The sequence below is a fragment of the Podarcis filfolensis genome (assembly GCF_964270895.1).
Source record: "Podarcis filfolensis genome assembly, chromosome: 8".
NCBI lineage: Eukaryota > Metazoa > Chordata > Lepidosauria > Squamata > Lacertidae > Podarcis > Podarcis filfolensis.
The window spans coordinates 66,227,052-66,244,628 of NC_139611.1; the positions used below are offsets into that span (position 1 = coordinate 66,227,052).

Sequence of the window (17,577 nt, forward strand, 5' to 3'; positions counted from 1 at the left end):
ACACACTAAACTTAATGAGAGTCGAGAGACCATAGCTCAGAGGCTGCATGCAGAAGGACGCAGGTTCAGTCTGCCTCATCTCCATGTAAAACTGGGCAAGACCTTAGCCTTAAACCCCGAAGAACCATGGCCAGTCAGTGTGGACAATACTGAGCTAGAAGAACTAATGATTTGACTCAGGTAAATCCGCTTTCTATGTTCCTCTGAGTTCAGGGTTCTTGCCAGCCATTCCTTCCAAACAGGACACTCCATTTCTCTATCCCCACACCTCTAGTTTTACATTTCTTTCTAACATTTCTCATTCTGTGCCCACTGAGCATGCTCAGTTCTTATCAGGCTATTTGGGAGGGCAGCGCTCTCCTTAAGTTTTTGTGTCTAAAGATTTTGTACCTTTGCAAAACTCAAGATTCCCTTAAGCAAGCTTGATAACTCCTCCTTGGTCACATCTGCACCATACATTAAAAGCACATGCCTCCTGGGAACTGCAGTTCCCTGGCAGAAGGGTACAATTCCTGGCACTCTTTATGAACTACACTTCCCAGGATTCTTTGGGGGAAGCCATGTGCTTTAAAAGTGACCCTGATTTCTCAGTTGCCCCATTTCTATCAGCACCCACCAGCTGTGCCCACTATTAGGTAGAGTGGTATCACATCCAACTGAACCTGACTGCACAACTCTATGTGCAGAATTCTGCCTTCCTGCATACTTCTTCGTCTATAGGTAGTGGAGAGTTCTCCACGCTGAGCCTTACCCGTTCTGTATAATGAAGTCAACCAGGGGGAGGGAGGTCTTGTTGGCATAGCGCACAGCCAGATGCAAAGCCCGCTCACCTGGTTCCTATGAGAAGGGCAAAGAGGCAATACTTTGCAATCCTTTCTGTGCTAGAGCTCTGCTCTGATAGATCAAGTCAGATGAGGTGGGGGAAGGACAAAAACCAACCAACCACAAGTCAAAGGAAATCCTGTGTAAGCTGCCTGGGTGTTGGCTCTGGATCGACATCTACTGTTTGGGCTCCCTGCCTCTGCCAACCACTCCTATATCGGGAAGTTTTTAATGTTTGATGTTTTACTATGTTTTATATATGCTGTGGCCGGGACACGGGTGGCGCTGTGGGTTAAACCACAGAGCCTGGGACTTGCCGATCAGAGGGTTAGTGGTTCAAATCCCCGTGATGGGGTGAGCTCCCGTTGCTCGGTCCCTGCTCCTGCCAACCTAGCAGTTCGAAAGCACGTCAAAGTGCAAGTAGATAAATAGGTACCGCTTTGGTGGGAAGGTAAACGGTGTTTCTGTGCACTGCTCTGGTTTGCCAGAAGCGGCTTAGTCATGCTGGCCACATGACCCGGAAGCTGAATGCCAGCTCCCTCAGCCAATAAAGCGAGATGAGCACCGCAACCCCAGAGTCGGCCACGACTGGACCTAATGGTCAGGGGTCCCTTTACCTTTACCTTATATATGCTGTAAGCCAGCCGGAGTGGCTGGGGAAACCAGCCACCACAATGTGGCAGGCCATTATTTATGGGGTCTTGTGATGCCGAAATGCTTCCAGCTAGCTAAGTGATGGCTCACACCTCGTTCCAGTGTTTCCCCTGCACACACACTCAGTTTTATTCTGCTCACCTGGCCTTCGGGGCTGGCTAGAGGTTTGGACAGGTCGTGGCCCTCTGCAAAGGCCTGAAGCAGAGCCAGGAGATCCCTGCTCCGGATTGCTTCCCAGAGGCGGCAAGGCTCATCCCTGGCCGCTTTGTGAACGTACTTGCGCTCCATGTACTTGGCCATGATGAATTCCTTCCGGGCATTCCTGTGTGGAGGGAAGACGGAGAGGTCTCAAACACGGCACCTGTCGTCTAACCCACTGCAATGAAGGAAACCCTGCCGACAGCTGTCCCAGGGTGGGCTCGAAGCGCCAACCTTCTGGTTAACAACCAATGCGCACACACACACATCCCACCACCCGTTTCAGTTTCTACTCACATATCGCTGCTTGAGGAGGGTTTCGGGCTAACGGGGACTGGCAAAGTGGCCTCCATGACTTCATTAAACTTGGCATTGCCAATGCTGACTGCCAGCTGTAAGAACAAGGAAAGGAACTGGTGTTATGTATCTCCATGAAGCATCAAAGACATACAGGCTTTGGGTGGGTAGGTGGGGGGAGGTCCTGGGCAAAATCTCTCCCTGCCATGCCCCCTCTTCTGTTTTAAGAGGTCTTCCCAGGCTTCCTGACAATGGTTTGGGAGGATCAGTGGTTCTCTGAGAAGCGATGCGAGCACACCATTAAAAACACTCCCCACAATGCCCCAGGGAAACAGGGCATTGTGGGAAATGGGAACATAGGCTAGACCCAAGTGTCTGGCCAGGGGGGTAGAAAATGAAAAGGAGGCCCAGGGCAGGCATCAGCAGTGGGTGTTGCCTAAGGATGCCATGTGACAATAATAATACTGTAGGCAGAAAAGCTTCCCATAGTTGTCCATTTGGCTAGTTGGTAAGGCAATCCAAGGCAAAAGGCCTCCCCTCAGCCTTCTCTACTCCGGACAGCGAGTGAAATCTATTTTGTTTAGGGAGCCGCTAGAGGAGGACAGGGATAAGAGGATTTAGGAAACTCTTTGCTGCTTAACTTTCTGTATTTGTTGCCGTGATGGGATGATTTGCTCTGGATACATTTCTATAATATGTTTATGCATTTTGATTACTTTCTCTTATCCTTGAAAATCTAAAATACGCTAAAAGAAAATGGCGGCATTTTAACCCAATATATATTTTAAGTCCCCACAACCACCCTGAAGGTATGAAAAGGCATAGAGTATAAAAAGGAAAAGGGGTCCCTGATTAATTCTCCACAAGGAGCCTTTCCTTCTTTGTTTTAGGGCCAGGGTGGGGAACATACGCTGGACTACAGTTTCCATAACCCCTGAGTATTGACCATTCTGGCTGGGGCTGATGGGAGCTGGAGTCCAGCAGCTTTAGGGGGGGCACAGGTTCCCTATTCCTATTTTGGGCTATCAAGCTTCTGCCTTTCCCGGCGGCATCACTTTACAATGTGTTGCTCTTAGGGACACAGCAGCTACTGTCATGCAAGAAGAGATCTAAAGCAGCAGGACTGAGGAAACTATGGCCCTCCAGATGTTGTTGGGACTACAACTCCCATCATCCTTGACCACTGGGCCATGCTGGCTGGGGTTTATGGGAGTTGGGAGTCTAGCAACACCTGGAGGGCCAGAGATCCCCTACCCTTCATCTAAAGCAACCTCAAGGGCACTTAGCCGGTTCCTGCTAGATTTAAAATCTGTTTGTAGGCACAAAGGTATCTGGTTTTACACCAGATTTAGCTTCCCACTGTTGTGCCGGTGAGTTCAGGATGCCAAAGAACTTGACGCCACCACGGAGGAAGCAACTTTGGCAGTGTCGCTACGAAAGAGAGAAGTAAGGAGGCAAAACAGAAGTGGGGGAAGGCGCCCTCTGTTTCCAACGAACAGCCTTTGTGCTTACCAGCAGTTCAGAAGTGCTGAGCACATCCAGGGTCAAGGACTGGATTCGGGAGTAGTGCACCCCCAACTCACGGTGGATCCCTGAACACTCGATGCATGTCAGAATGCCAAGGTTGGTGGAGAGCCACGTGGGATCTGAGAGAGAAGCCAAGTACAGAGATGCTACATATGAAAAAGGTGTTTTCTCCCCGCCAAGACTCATTCCTTTCCCACTTTGACATGTAAGCAGGTTACAAAAGGACAGTGGGTACAAGTTGCTGGAAGCCGCATGGAAGTGAAGGCAATGGCTAAGAGACTCTCTGGCACAGCCCTCATCCATTTCAATTGGGCTGACATGGAAATATTTTCATTGGACAAATACAGGAAATAAGTTTATTAGTACAAAATGGAAGAGACGGGAAGTCATTCATTTATGAGGAACATTATGATTTTAAAATTGCATCTTTTTCTTTTTTGTGTACAGTAATACATGTCGATCTATGACAATAGTAAGTACGAACATACTCTAAAAACAAGAATATGTATAATTGTAAGATAAAGTAAGATGTAAAGATATACTTGTGAGTAATAAAGGAAAAACTAATAATAACAATGGAAATATTCCCATTGGATCAGAAGGCTTATGGAGGCTTGGGCCTTGGATTTTGTAAGAGGTCACATCAAATCAAATCCTTTATTAAGGCAACCAAATACAGTTGTAGCCAAACAACTTAAGAACTTAACTTCTTAACAAAAATAAAAGCTTGACCCACACAGTAAATAAAAACATACAAGTGGCAACCATTTTGTATAGGAGGTCCATTCCTGGCCCCTGCATGTGTTGGTGGAGCGCCCATAAGCCCACCACACCCTCTTCTGGGTCCAAAAGGACCCACATGTCAATTGGACGTGTGCAAAACGGTCAACCCCTGTACATAAAAAACAAAATCTTAGGTTCAAGCATGGACGCATGTCCTTGTCTAAAGCTGAGCAGCCTTCGCTGCGAATTTAGTGGCATTAAACATTACAGATATGTCTGTACCAAACACCAGATATGTAGTAATATCCATATCACTGCTAAAGATTTCTCTAAATATTTTTGCCTAGGTATTTAGTGCAAGTAGATAAATAGGTACTTCTCCGACAGAAAGGTAAATGGCGTTTCCGTGCGCTGCTCTGGTTTCGCCAGAAGCTTAGCCATGCTGCCACATGACCTGGAAAAACTGCCTGCGGACAAACGTCGGCTCCCTCAGCCACTAAAAGCAAGATGAGCGCCGCAACCCCAGAGTCGTTCACCAATGGACTTAACTGACAGGGGTCCTTTACCTTTACCTTTTTATTTCAAAGTTTATAGTATACTATGTAGCATGCATGACATCCTCTAGCCAGGGGCTACCACATACACAAAAGCAGCAATCTCTCCTTTTCTAAAATCTTCCTTCCAGAAAATTACGACTTTATGGTCTGAAAATGCAGGTGTGCTTTGCAGAGCAAAGGTGGATTTTGCTCAGATAAGCATTCCTCTTCTCCCTGCTGCGATTTTAAGGCGGGGAAAGTACTGGGAAAATCTGGACAAGGCAATGGCATCCACATCCTTTCATGTTGACTTGCAGCACCCATCCCTGCTGCACCTACCTGGGGCTCCGCAGTCACAGCATTGCCTGTTGCCTGGCATGTTCTTCACCTCACCAATGATGAGTTTGGTGAGCTCTTGCAGCCCCCCATCTGCCATGCTGCCGGCCGAAGACACGCACCCCCCTGGGTCCCCCTTGAAAGCGTTGCTGAGTGCTTCGTCCTTGCTGTTCTGGAGCACCGACACCCACCTGGTTCGTGGGAAAGAACACCCATCAGGAACCCATTTAATTCGCAGGCCAGGACAAATGCCTTTCGTGGCTGCAATCACTAAAGAAAGGCTTTTTTATATTTAAATAAATACTTTCATTTCTTTAAACAAGAGCACATACTTCAGTAACATTCAAGAATTAAAAAAAACCCAATACAGGTGAATACGAATTTAACACAGAAACACAAAACATAAAATTTGGGTTGTTTCATTCATGGAAAAAAATGATTGTCGGTGTTGGGAGGTATTAATGTTTCAAAACAGATTTGCTTTATTTATAAGTATCAGGATATTGCCCTCCAGATCTTATGATACTATTACCTAAAGATGAAAAGTTACTAGGCATTCGAAATAGCAGACCACTGGGGTCACCTATCTCAATATTGTCCACACTGACATTCCACCCACACTATACATCTAAAGCAGTGATCCTACCACTTTCACAGCCTTCCCAAAATGATTCCCAAGAACCGTAGTGTGTTAAGGGTGCTGGGAGTTGTTAGGAGACTACTGTTCCCATCAGAGAGCTACAATTCCCAGTGTTTCTTGGGTAGAGGGATGGACTCTTAAACCACTCTGGAAACTGTAGCTCCGTGCGCAGAACTGGGGTCTCCTAACAGCTCTCGGTACCCTCAACAAACTATCATTCCCAGGATACTTTGGGGGAAACTGGCAGGCAGCAGCTCTCCAGGGTTTCAGACCAGGATCTGGAAATGCCAGGGGTTGAACATGGCATCTTTTTGCATGCAAGGCAGATTCTCTACCACTGAGCAATGGGCCCTTTGGGAGAGAAAAACCCAAAACAAACCAGGGATGTAACAGCAGGAAGAGAAGTAAGAACATGTTTATTTCCCCCTTAGCAAATGCTTGTTCCCCTCACTAATGCTACAAGCAGTTTTCCCCAATCAGAGGGGCAGGAGGCCTAAGGCAGAGAGAACAAGCAGCAAGGGACTTACACAATACATTCGTGCTCATCCTCTGCTTGGAAGTGGTACGTCCTGTTATCTGTAAAGAGAGGAAACTTGGATGGGTGAAAGAGTAAAAAAGAAGCATGAAACTTCCCTCAGCTTGTACCATAACAACAACAACAACAACAACAACAACAACAACAACAACAACAACAACAACAACCACCACCACCACCACCACCACCACCACCACCACCACCACCACCAGAGTTCATGGTATTTTAAAATGGGAAGGGAGCTCAGTGGCCATGCAGCTGCTCAGTCCAGGAATCTTGCAATCTCAGCTGCAAAGAACTTCCCCCCAATGCATGTTCCCAAATGGTAGGTAGCGTTAGACCCTTTGGCAGCTGCCTGAATATCAGGGCCAGTTCATACTGTGGCTTAATGGAGACTGCAAACCCTCCTCCAACTACTGCAGCCCCTAATTTCTCCTCCCTAAATGTGGAGATTCCCTACACTTCGACAATCCGAATAGGAGATCCATATCAATTGCCTAAGGAATCTCTGCATTTATGGAGGAGATGTTGTGGGACAGCAGTAGCTGGCAGACAATGCTGCTTGGACCAGGGGAAATTAAAGGGGTTTGTCGTCTGCATTAAGCCAAATTCTGGACAGTCTCTCAATCTAGGGCTGGGACAACCCCTGCATAGCCCCCAGCCTCTACGCATAAAGAGCAAAGAGCAGACATGTTAAGCATATATGTGCAACTTCGTGCAAAAAAAGAAAAAGACTTATATACACAGAACTAAAGAACAGGGCACCTGTGAGTATTGTCTCAGCCCAGGAATTTGTATTTGGTAGCAGAAATGTGCTCACAATCCTTTCACACAAAAATACAGTCCTGGTTTCCTCCACCCAAGTTTTGTTCATTTCAGAATTCTATTTTTCGTTTTGTTTTTGTTTATGGGTAAGAGTTGTTGCTGTTGTTAAGAATACTGGGAGTGATGTGTCCTTGGTGATCTACTGCAAATCACCCAAAGACCAACCAATAGTTAAGAACAAACTCTTTACATGTGACTAATACATACCAAGTCAGGCATATATATTTGTAGCTTTCACATCAGTTCACAGTTCTCAATGATAGGTTAAAAATATATTACAACAATTCCGGGAAGGCAAATTCTGAAGGATTCATTAAGAAATGATATTGTTTGTGATATTTTGAAACAACAGATTTCCAAGATACGGTTCAAGTGTTTGCATTTTCTTATTTATTATGCATCGTTGTATATTGTGGAGTGGGCAATGATATCTATATGATTTACAAGAACGGAAAACGTTTGTAGGTTTAGTTTAAGCTGCATATTTTTTTAAAAAAATTACAACTCCCCAAGTCACTATTTAAAAAAGAACATATTTAAATGTTTGTTTTTCAGAGTTTCAGATGAAACTGATTTGCAGCTGACCTCTGGGGCAAAGTTCATCTCAACCTGCAGAGCAGCAAGTGTTTTGCTTCAGAAAAACTGCTTGATGTTATCAATACTCTTGATAACGTTTAGGAAAATATTGGGGTTCTTATTAAAAAAAACACCAACCTGTAGGTAAATGAGTTGTAAGAGTTAGGTAAATGCCAATACAGTGGTACCTCGGGTTACATACGCTTCAGGTTACAGACTCCACTAACCCAGAAATAGTGCTTCAGGTTAAGAACTTTGCTTCAAGATGAGAACAGAAATTGTGCTCCGGCGGCGCGGCAGCAGCAGGAGGCCCCATTAGCTCAAGTGGTGCTTCAGGTTAAGAACAGTTTCAGGTCAAGTACGGATCTCCGGAACGAATTAAGTACTTAACCCGAGGTACCACTGTAAACTGATGTTAACCATGCTACCATGCCCTCATTCCATGCATGCAACAACATAGTTGAATCCCACCCGTTGTTGTTGGTTTGGGGCATCCGTCTGCCTTGAGAGACAATGGAGTGCGCCTTCAGGGGTGAATTGAAATCACTATGTTAGCAGCACCAGTGACCTCCCCAGGGCACAAACTTGGGCAGTGTGTATGGAGTTCCTGGGCTGCCCAGATGACAAGATCCCCCTTTCAGCCTCGCTCATGTGGCCCAAAGGAAAACAGAGCAATAAGTTTGGTACCAGCTTGGCTGCAGGAGCTGCTGGAAGGAGGCCTACAAGGTGCCATCCAACCATCCTAGGGACTCCACTCCAGATTTCTTATCCCAAAGAGATCCTGCAAGCCAGTGGAGGTTTAGGACCAGAGCTTCCCTTCCCTTAGATGAGCTATCTTCCAACGTTGACAACCCCCCTTTGATCCTCGCTTTCCTCTACAGCATTGTGCAGAAACTGCCTTCTTGACCGTCAGACCCGCCATCGGTCTCACCCGCTCAATCCCACCTGCAGGGTGCATGAAGTACGACGGTTTAAATTCACTTACGTGTCACAAGGTCAAAGGACTTTTTATCCTCTGGATGTGGCCTCACTTGGCAGGTCAACAGATTTAACTTGACGGGAGGCCGATTTATCTGCAAAAAAGGCAAGAGAAATGGTAGCAGGGTAGCGAGCAGACTCTTCCCTATGGCCTCTATTCAACCCCAACCTCCCTGAGCTTCAGATTGGAAAACTATGGCAGTGGAATGGGCAAGATTCCTCCATATCTTCAATGCACCACATAGGAGTAGAATGGAGGCTATAGGACAGGGGTAGGCAACCTAAGTCCCGGGGTCCGGATGTGGCCCACTCGCCTTCTCAATCCGGCCTGTGGACAGTCTGGGAATCAGCGTGTTTTTACATGAGTAGAACGTGTGCTTTTATTTAAAATGCATCTCTGGGTTATTTGTGGGGCATAGGAATTCGTTCCAAAATATAGTCTGGCCCACCACATGGTCTGAGGGACGGTGGACCGGCCCACGGCTGAAAAAGGTTGCTGACCCCTGCTATAGGATTTTCTCTGGCACAGAAAATAGCAACTCTAACCACAAGAGGGCATATTCAAACCACATATTAGACACATATGAAACCTGGTCAAATCACCTTGTGGGTTTAGGGTTTTCTGTTTTTATTTTACCACATCAAAGTGCAATTTACAAAACCAGAGCTGACACAAGCAGCAATCCATAACCACTAGGGGGGAAAGTGGTTATGACCACCACAGGAAGGTCTGAGGACCACACAGGCAACGAAAAGAAAACAGTACGAGTTAGGATGCGGAAAGGAATGAAACATGTTGCTGTTGGCTTCCCATCTGTCTTGAGAGACAATGGAGTGCACCTCTGGGGGTGAAGTCAAACTGCTGGATTAGTAGCACCGAAGTGACGTCCCCGAGGTGGAAGCCTAGGCCGTGTATTTGGAGATCCTGGGCTGCCCAGAGAGCAAGAACCCCCCTCTCGGCCTTGCTGATGAGGTCCAAAGGAAAGGAAAGCAGTGTGTTTGGAAACAAATACCTACAAGACAACTGGATGAAAGAGAATGGAGAAAGAGGAGCTGGCCAGGGAACACAGAAAATGAATTCTGAGAGGTGAAGCAAAGACAGGAAAGGGACCTGGGGGCCCAGCCTCCCTGCTAACCACAGGCCCCATCCGAAACCACAGAGTGGCAAGATATTAGCAGGGCAAGCCGAGAGAGGCAAAATGATTTTATTTCATTTCGTTATTACAGTGGTACCTCGGTTTACATACGCTTCAGGTTACATACGCTTCAAGTTACAGACTCCACTAACCCAGAAATAGTACCTCAGGTTAAGAACTTTGCTTCAGGACGAGAACAGAAATCGTGCTCCGGTGGAGCAGCAGCAGCGGGAGGCCCCATTAGCTAAAGTGGGCACTTCGAGGTTAAGAATGGAGCTCCGGAACGAATTAGGTTCTTAACCCGAGGTACCACTGTATTACACTTACTTGCCTCCATTTCTCCAAAGAGCTGGAGGTGGCGTAGACACTTTCCCGCCCTCTCCCTTTCAGCCTTCTGAGGGAGGAGAGATTGAGAGATAGGGACGGACCCAAAGACACCCATTGGGTTTCATATGACTGAGTGTGAATTTGAACCCAGGCTCTCCCAGATTCTAGGGTTACCACTCTGACCTCTTCACCACACAATGGCTCTTGTGTGGGGAACCTCCAGCCACAGGTCAAGTCTATCCTGCAAGCCTCCACATTTGGGCTGCCCGTTGGTTTTCCCCAACCACGCACTCCTGCCCCATCCCGGACATCGCACATTCGCTAAAGACTTGAAGGAATTCCTTTAAAAAACCTTAATGCACATCAGTGCGGACACACCTGTAGCTTTCAGGCAAGCAGGCAACTCTTTGGGCAAGAATTTCCACACCCACCTCCCATAAGCCCTACGTACCGTGCTGTGCGAAATAGTGAGGCATCCGTACTTCACGCCACACTTCCTCTTCTGCCACACTTTCCGAATCCTGGGACACCAAGAAAGAAAGGCAGTGCAAATCCAGTTTTAGATCCCAGATTATCTCCCCTGGAATTCACAAATGGCAAAATGCTGGACTTCCTGTCTTAAGAGGCTTGGCATGCATTTTCTTTTGGCAAAGGATGCTGCCAAGTTAATGGTTGTGTGGGGGGAAGCACTTTTGCACCCTAAACGCTAAATAATTTTATTGCAGTGGGTTCATTGCAGGCAAACGCTTTTAAAGGCCAATATTCAACTGGTGGCAGAAAAAGTCAGCTGGATGAAACATGGGTGTGTGCCCATCCATGCGCATGCAGACACACAGAGAAATTTATTCTCAATTATTCATTCACTTTACATCATTCTAGATTAATTTTTCGGGGAAAGCCCTTGCAAGAGAGCCTATTATAGAAAAATAAACAGAAGCACAAGACAGCAAAAACTCCACTCAAATAAACATACAGTTGCTTAAAATAATTCATAGATTAGTAGCATGCTCATATAAAATGAATTTAATGATTAGACCAGGCTACTTAAACGCAGCAACACTATAAGTCGTTCAGCTCAGCATGTCAGCTAAACGCTATGAAAAGAAATGGGGTTTTAAAGGCTCATTTACAAGCCTGTACTGATGGAGCCAGATGCGTCTCCCGCAGGAGGGAGCCCCTAAAATATGGGGCCATCACGGAAAAGATCCCATCTGCTATACCCTCCAATCTGATGGAGGAGAGACTCTGAATCCAATCTCAAGGTCTTGGCTTATTTATATGGGTGCAGGTGATCCTTGAAATACAATTAAGGCTTGAAAGGTCATTTAACAGCACTCTATCTGCAACAGGCATATACGCACAGACATGATCAACCAAGCTTAGCAGGAGAAACTGAACGCTTGAGCTCATTAAAACAGTTGTCCATAACTTGGTCTAAGGTGGTTGCAACAGGACTAACCACCATGCAAATATACAGAATGGCTCCCCAAATGCACGTTTGGTTAAAGGTGGATCCCGGGAAAGACTACAGAGTTATCAAACGCAGGAACAGCTGTTCCTAGACTGTGCCGTGTCAAGTTCAAGGCAAAAAACTGCATGTCTGAGGGTCACTAGCATCACATAGAAAGCTTTCCTCAGGAAGCAGTGACAAGCCAGCATGGCAGCGTGGTCAGAGTGTTGGGACAAGGAATGAGGATATCAAGGATGAGATCCCCATTCAGCCGGGAAGCTTCCTGGCTTTGCACCAGCTCAATCTTAACACTAATACGGTTCAGACAAACCATCCCGTATAGCAGGTGGTGTTGACCTTTTGGGGTCCATGGCCTCATGTGCAAACTGGAGAAACTGCTGTGGTCACCAAACACACAGATGCACCACAACAGAATACTTCTTTGAAGCCTAATTCCAAGGGGTGGTGGGGAGAGACTTCTCTAAGTGCATGCAGTACCTGTTGGAGCTCAAGTGAGATGCAAGAACCCCCCCCCCCAAGAGACATTTGCATCGCTTTTGGCCACCACCTTCTGGAGATCCAACACAAAGACAATTGCACGTTCTCACCCATCGCTTTTCTTGTGCAGGAAACCTGATTTCTCGGTCCCATATTGCTTGTTCCCTTGGTGCTGGTGGATGCTGTAGCCACTGCCGGAGTTCTTCCTGCTGAGGTTTTCCTGAGAGTTGCAAGGACATGTGAAACATATATAGCGATTCTACACATGGGATGCCCCATTGTGAACTTCCTCCTTCCACACACAGCTACATGGCCGCTGGCTCAAAATCCCTTTGGGAGGCAATCTATTCTCACAAGCAAGGCTAGTTCCTGGACCTGGGTGGAGGGGCGGGGCCAGTATAGACACTGCCAATTCTACTAAAGGTGAAAAGTATGTACAGTCATACTTCGGGTTACAGACGCTTCAGGTTGCATTTTTTCGGGTTGTGGACCGCAGAAACCCGGAAGTACCAGAACGGGTTACTTCCGGGTTTCGGCAGTTGTGCATGCGCAGAAGTGCTAAATCACGCTTTGCGCATGCACAGAAGTGCCAAATTGCAACCCGCGCATGCGCAGACGTGGGTTGCAAACGTGCATCCCGCACAGATCACATTCGCAACCTGAGCATCCACTGTATAAGCAAGATCAGCCGCATGACCAAAGCGTGATGCACAAATCTTGTTTCAATACAAAACACCTAGCCATATTTAAATGAATCAAAACATAAATGATTAACTATGATTTCATGAATCAAGTGATATAAGAGCATAAGAAGAGCCCTTGCTGGATCAGGCCTGTGACCCATCTAGTCCAGCAGCCTGTTCTCACAGCAGCCTGTAAGAAGCAGTTCCTGAAAGCAGGATTTGAGCGCAATGGCACCCTTTCCCATTGACAATTCCCAGCAACTGGTATTCTGAGGCATGCTGCCTCCAATGATGGTGGAGGTGGAACACAGCTATTGTGGGGAAAGTCAGTGTGGCATAGTGGCTAAGAGTGTTGGACTAGGACACAGGAAAAGGGTAAAGGTAAAGGGACCCCTGACCATTAGGTCCAGTCGTGACCGACTCTGGGGTTGCGGCGCTCATCTCGCTTTATTGGCGAGGGAGCCGGCGTACAGCTTACAGGTCATGTGGCCAGCATGGCTTCTGGTGAACCAGAGCAGCACACAGAAATGCCGTTTACCTTCCCGCCAGAGCGGTACCTATTTATCTACTTGCACTTTGACGTGCTTTCGAACTGCTAGGTTGGCAGGAGCAGGGACCGAGCAACAGGAGCTCACCCCGTCGCGGGGATTCGAACCGTTGACCATCTGATTGGCAAGTCCTAGGCTCTGTGGTTTAACCCACAGTGCCACCCACGTCCCCAGGACACTTGGCGATGTGACCTTAGATCAGCCACAACATCTCAGCTTAATCTTGATAAAATTGGAGGAGGGGGAGAATTATGTTTGCCACCCTTGAGGTCTTTTTTAGAGGAAAGGTTGAAAATAAATGTAATGATCAACAATAGCAGCTACTGAGAGCCTTAACCTCCATGAGTGACTCATCTTCTTTTAAAGCCATCCAGCCTCAAATTAAAACAGAATGGGATCTCGAAGGTGTGCGCAACCTCTTTCACATACATACACACAAAAAGTGCTCACAGGAAACTCACCCCTTTGTTCTCCAGCTGCAGGATGCCTCGGAGGGAGTCGCGGATGCGAGTGAGCTGCTTGACCTCCTCTTCCTTCACCTGATGAAGCTAGAAAGGGAGGAAGATGCTGAGAGGCAAATCAGATGCAAGCTGCACAAACCCGGTCCAGCCCATCATTAACATTGCAGCAGCCATCTCCAAACAACATTCTTAGGCGTTGTTCTGCTGTTGAGACTTGTTCTATTAATCCCAGGGAGTTAAGGGGGTGCAAAATCAAGAGTGAAGTCTCCCACAGAACAAACCTATCTCACTGTAGGGTTCTACAAACTTTGAGGGGTTGATGCAAAACATTTCTATTTGACAGAACCTTCTCCAAAAAGGAGGACAGACAGTTTTACCCCTTCTGTCACAATGGACTCCCTCAAACCACAAGCTACAAATCTGGGCTTTATTTTTTTTAAAGAATTCAGCTATACCCTCAAACGTAACTATTTATGGAGCTTCATAGGTGAAAAACCACACGGGTCTCTTCACAATGGAAAGAACAGCAGAAGAGAGGAGGAATATGGGTCAGTACAGTTACACATACTTGAATAATTCCTTATACACACACTCATACAAGCCCCTCTTTAATCTCCACCCAGGCCAGCAAGAGGCATTGTCAGAACTCAAGGAGATTTTCCAATTAGGCAAAACACTCAAGGAGGTGCAAACTAGGGCCAGTGAGGGGTGTGTGTCCTGGGTAGAGTCTCGGGGGCCAGATAGAGTGGCTTGGGGGGCCAAATTTGGTCCCTGGGCCTGAGATTCCCCACCCTGCAGTAAGCCAGTGCTTTAGTCCAGAGCTGCAGGTGCAGTTAAGAGTCCCTTGCAAATGCTTTAGATGAGAGAGATCCCTTAATGACTTACTGCATGTAAGGACGTTGCTAGCTTCTCAATGAATGGGTACAGGTTCTGAGACGCCTTCCAGCCATCTTGGAAGAAACTGGAAATGTTTCGGTGTTGTCGTTTTCAATCAGCAAAAGAAATGTTTCAAAAAGGGAGGGTGAGAGAGGACATTGTGAAGTTAGCTTGCATTGTCAGAGAGCCACAGCAAAACATGAGTGATCAGCTGTCACTTAAGAAGCCCCTTCACAGGAAGTGATGCGGGCAACTGGCCGGAAGCTGGACTTCCTGAGGCGCTTACTTGTGCTGTGCATGATAGAACTTGATAAGGCTCTGCAGAAAGTCTGGTCCTTGCTTCATTTGGCTTTCATTGGCTTTCAGAAGATACTAGATGACAGGGGAAGAAAAAAGGAAAATGCCCGGTCAGGATCTAATGATAACAGATCTTTCAAAATGGTGTTGTTGGTAAAGTTGTCACTGCGAGACTACTTTGTTCTCTCCCTTTTGCTGAGATTCCTGCATCACAGAGGGTTGGACTAGATGACCCTTGAGGTCCCTTTCAACGCTACAATTCTAGGATTAAATGACCTTTGGGGTCCTTTCCAACCCTACAATTCTGTAATTCAATATTGACTGATGCACCTTAATATTTTATGTTAGAATTTAAAATTTCAGAGTGCTTACAGTATCAAAATGAATCTATCTGGACTGGCATACTGCGTTTTGAACGCTGAGGTGCCAGTTTGCATTCTTGTTGAGTCATCAGCCACTTTGGGGGAAAGCAGCATACAAGTTGCATAAGTAAAAAATAAATATATATATATATATTTTTAAGAAAAGTAAAACAGGCGCCTGCTTCCCTAGAAATCCTAGACACGCCTCATATCTTTCCCCTCCTGCTATTGCTCCTCTGGCACAGAGCTGCGAGCGAAGAAGGAGTGCTTCCATGTGCTGTTATTTATTTAACAGTGAAGCTATTCAAAGGGATGACTCACTCGCTGGCGGAGCCCCAACCCTTCCACCCAAATCAAGGAAGAAAGAAAAGGGGGAAAAACCACACAAAGGAAGAGGGAAGCTGCCACCCGCCCAACACTGGGGAGCTCTTTTAACCCTTCTGGAAAACCCAACCCTTCGCAGCTCACAAGGAGCCAACAGTCAGCCTCCTCTTCCAATTTCTCGCACAGCTGAAAACCCCACATATCAAGACGGCTGAATGCCCCTCGGGAGCCCAAACTCACATTAACCTGTTTCACCGACCTGCAAAGACTGTTGCCTTAAGCAGCTGGGGGTGAGGAAGGTATTTCTTTCCCCCAATAGCTGTACATAACATTATACCAAGGGGCCCCACAGACAGAACAGCCGGAAACTACTGCAAGAACATAAGAACCCCGAAGCCCCATCCTGGCTCTTAGGACAGCCAACCAGATGTCATTAAAGGAAGCCGCCAAGCAGGACCTGAGCGCAACAGGAAGGCAAGTCTTGCACTCACAAGCAGGAGTCCGCCATTCTGCAGTGCTCACCATCCTCGCCACGGCAAGTGTCTATTGCTCTTTGGGAAGAGTAACAAGAGGCACCTGGTTTCAGATGGAGGGTTGCATCTTTCCATGGGCAACCTCGCAAGCCAATGATTGGCAGCTTCAGAAACAACCGGTACTAGCCAGAGACTGTTGGAGGCTGGTCCACCAGGGCGATTAGGGCACTGCCCCACCAACCTCAGTCGGCTCTCAATCAGCCATCACCTGCCTATTTACCCAGTGTACGCAAAGAATTTTGGGGCAGGCCCTGCATGGGTACCCGCCACAGTCACCAGGGTCACTGGCCCCGTGTTGTACGAGGTGCTAACAGATGGGGGGCAATGCTGGCGCCGCCACTGCGACCAGATACGGCGACGATGCCCGGGAGAAAACCAGGAGGAGGAGGACAGGTCAGAGTCCCAAGGGAACAGTGGGGCAGTGAGGCCCATAGAGCAGCAGGGGCAAGCAGGAAAGGCAGAATCAGTAAATACAGAGAGGACCCGTGAGGCCGAAAGGACACCGGAACCAGAACCACGACTGAGCGAGCCGGTTGCGCCAGACCATACAGCCCCATCACAGCCAGCATCCTTGGAACACGAGCCAGAACCTGAACCCCGGACCAGGGAACACCACAGGCCGCAACGCACACGTAGGCCGCCGGCGTACCTTGAGGACTATGAATGCGACCTCTCGGGCAGGACTGGAACTTAGAGGGGAGGGGTGTTATGTACTGAGTTGAATAGGATCCAAACTGCAGCAGTCTGATTGGTCCTAGAACAATAGGATCCAAAAGGCAGCAGTCTGATTGGTCCTAGAACAATGCAGCAGTATGATTGGTTGGCAGGAACCACCCAATCATGCTCCAGATAGAAGTGAATCCACAACCTGATTGGCTTACAGTAGAATTCCGGAATTAGCCAATCATGTGCAGCCCATTGTGTAAATAATGTATATAAAGCAGATACTTTGAGGGGACTTTCATTCATTCCACCTCACCACTATGAGCTGAATAAAGAGCATGAAATCACTTTGCGACTCTGAGTATATTTCACATTTACATCATGTGTTTAAAGTATATAAAGGTAAAGGGACCCCTGACCACTAGGTCCAGTCGTGGCCGACTCTGGGGTTGCGGTGCTCATCTCACTTTATTGGCTGAGGGAGCTGGCATACAGCTTCTGGGTCATGTGGCCAGCATGACTAAGCCGCTTCTGGCAAACCAGAGCAGTGCACGGAAACACCATTTACCTTCCTGCCGGAGCGGTACCTATTTATCTACTTGCACTTTGACATGCTTTCGAACTGCTAGGTTGGCAGGAGCAGGGACCGAGCAACGGGAGCTCACCCCGTCACGGGGATTTGAACCACTGACCTTCTGATCGGCAAGTCCCAGGCTCTGTGGTTTAACCCACAGCGCCACCCGTGTCCCGGCCACAGCATATATAAAACATA

The 17,577-nt window shown here is 47.3% G+C and overlaps 1 protein-coding gene across 4 annotated transcripts in view; it reads right to left on the bottom strand.

The window, feature by feature from the left end:
- Positions 1 to 17,577, bottom strand: part of ASAP3 (ArfGAP with SH3 domain, ankyrin repeat and PH domain 3) — an 84,568-nt gene that overhangs the window by 12,468 nt on the left and 54,523 nt on the right. For all 4 annotated transcript variants that reach the window (XR_014551353.1, XM_083626908.1, XM_083626906.1 and 1 more), the window contains 12 exons: positions 14,913 to 14,998; positions 14,636 to 14,711; positions 13,751 to 13,837; positions 12,169 to 12,278; positions 10,562 to 10,631; positions 8,655 to 8,742; positions 6,261 to 6,309; positions 5,097 to 5,284; positions 3,484 to 3,617; positions 1,972 to 2,066; positions 1,618 to 1,798; positions 752 to 837 (listed from right to left, as the gene is read on the bottom strand). Coding sequence is in view for 3 of the 4 variants with exons in the window: in XM_083626908.1 (XP_083483034.1) it covers positions 752 to 837; positions 1,618 to 1,798; positions 1,972 to 2,066; positions 3,484 to 3,617; positions 5,097 to 5,284; positions 6,261 to 6,309; positions 8,655 to 8,742; positions 10,562 to 10,631; positions 12,169 to 12,278; positions 13,751 to 13,837; positions 14,636 to 14,711; positions 14,913 to 14,998 (1,250 nt within the window). In the remaining variant the exon portion in view is untranslated. The remainder of the gene's footprint in view (positions 1 to 751; positions 838 to 1,617; positions 1,799 to 1,971; positions 2,067 to 3,483; positions 3,618 to 5,096; positions 5,285 to 6,260; positions 6,310 to 8,654; positions 8,743 to 10,561; positions 10,632 to 12,168; positions 12,279 to 13,750; positions 13,838 to 14,635; positions 14,712 to 14,912; positions 14,999 to 17,577) is intronic.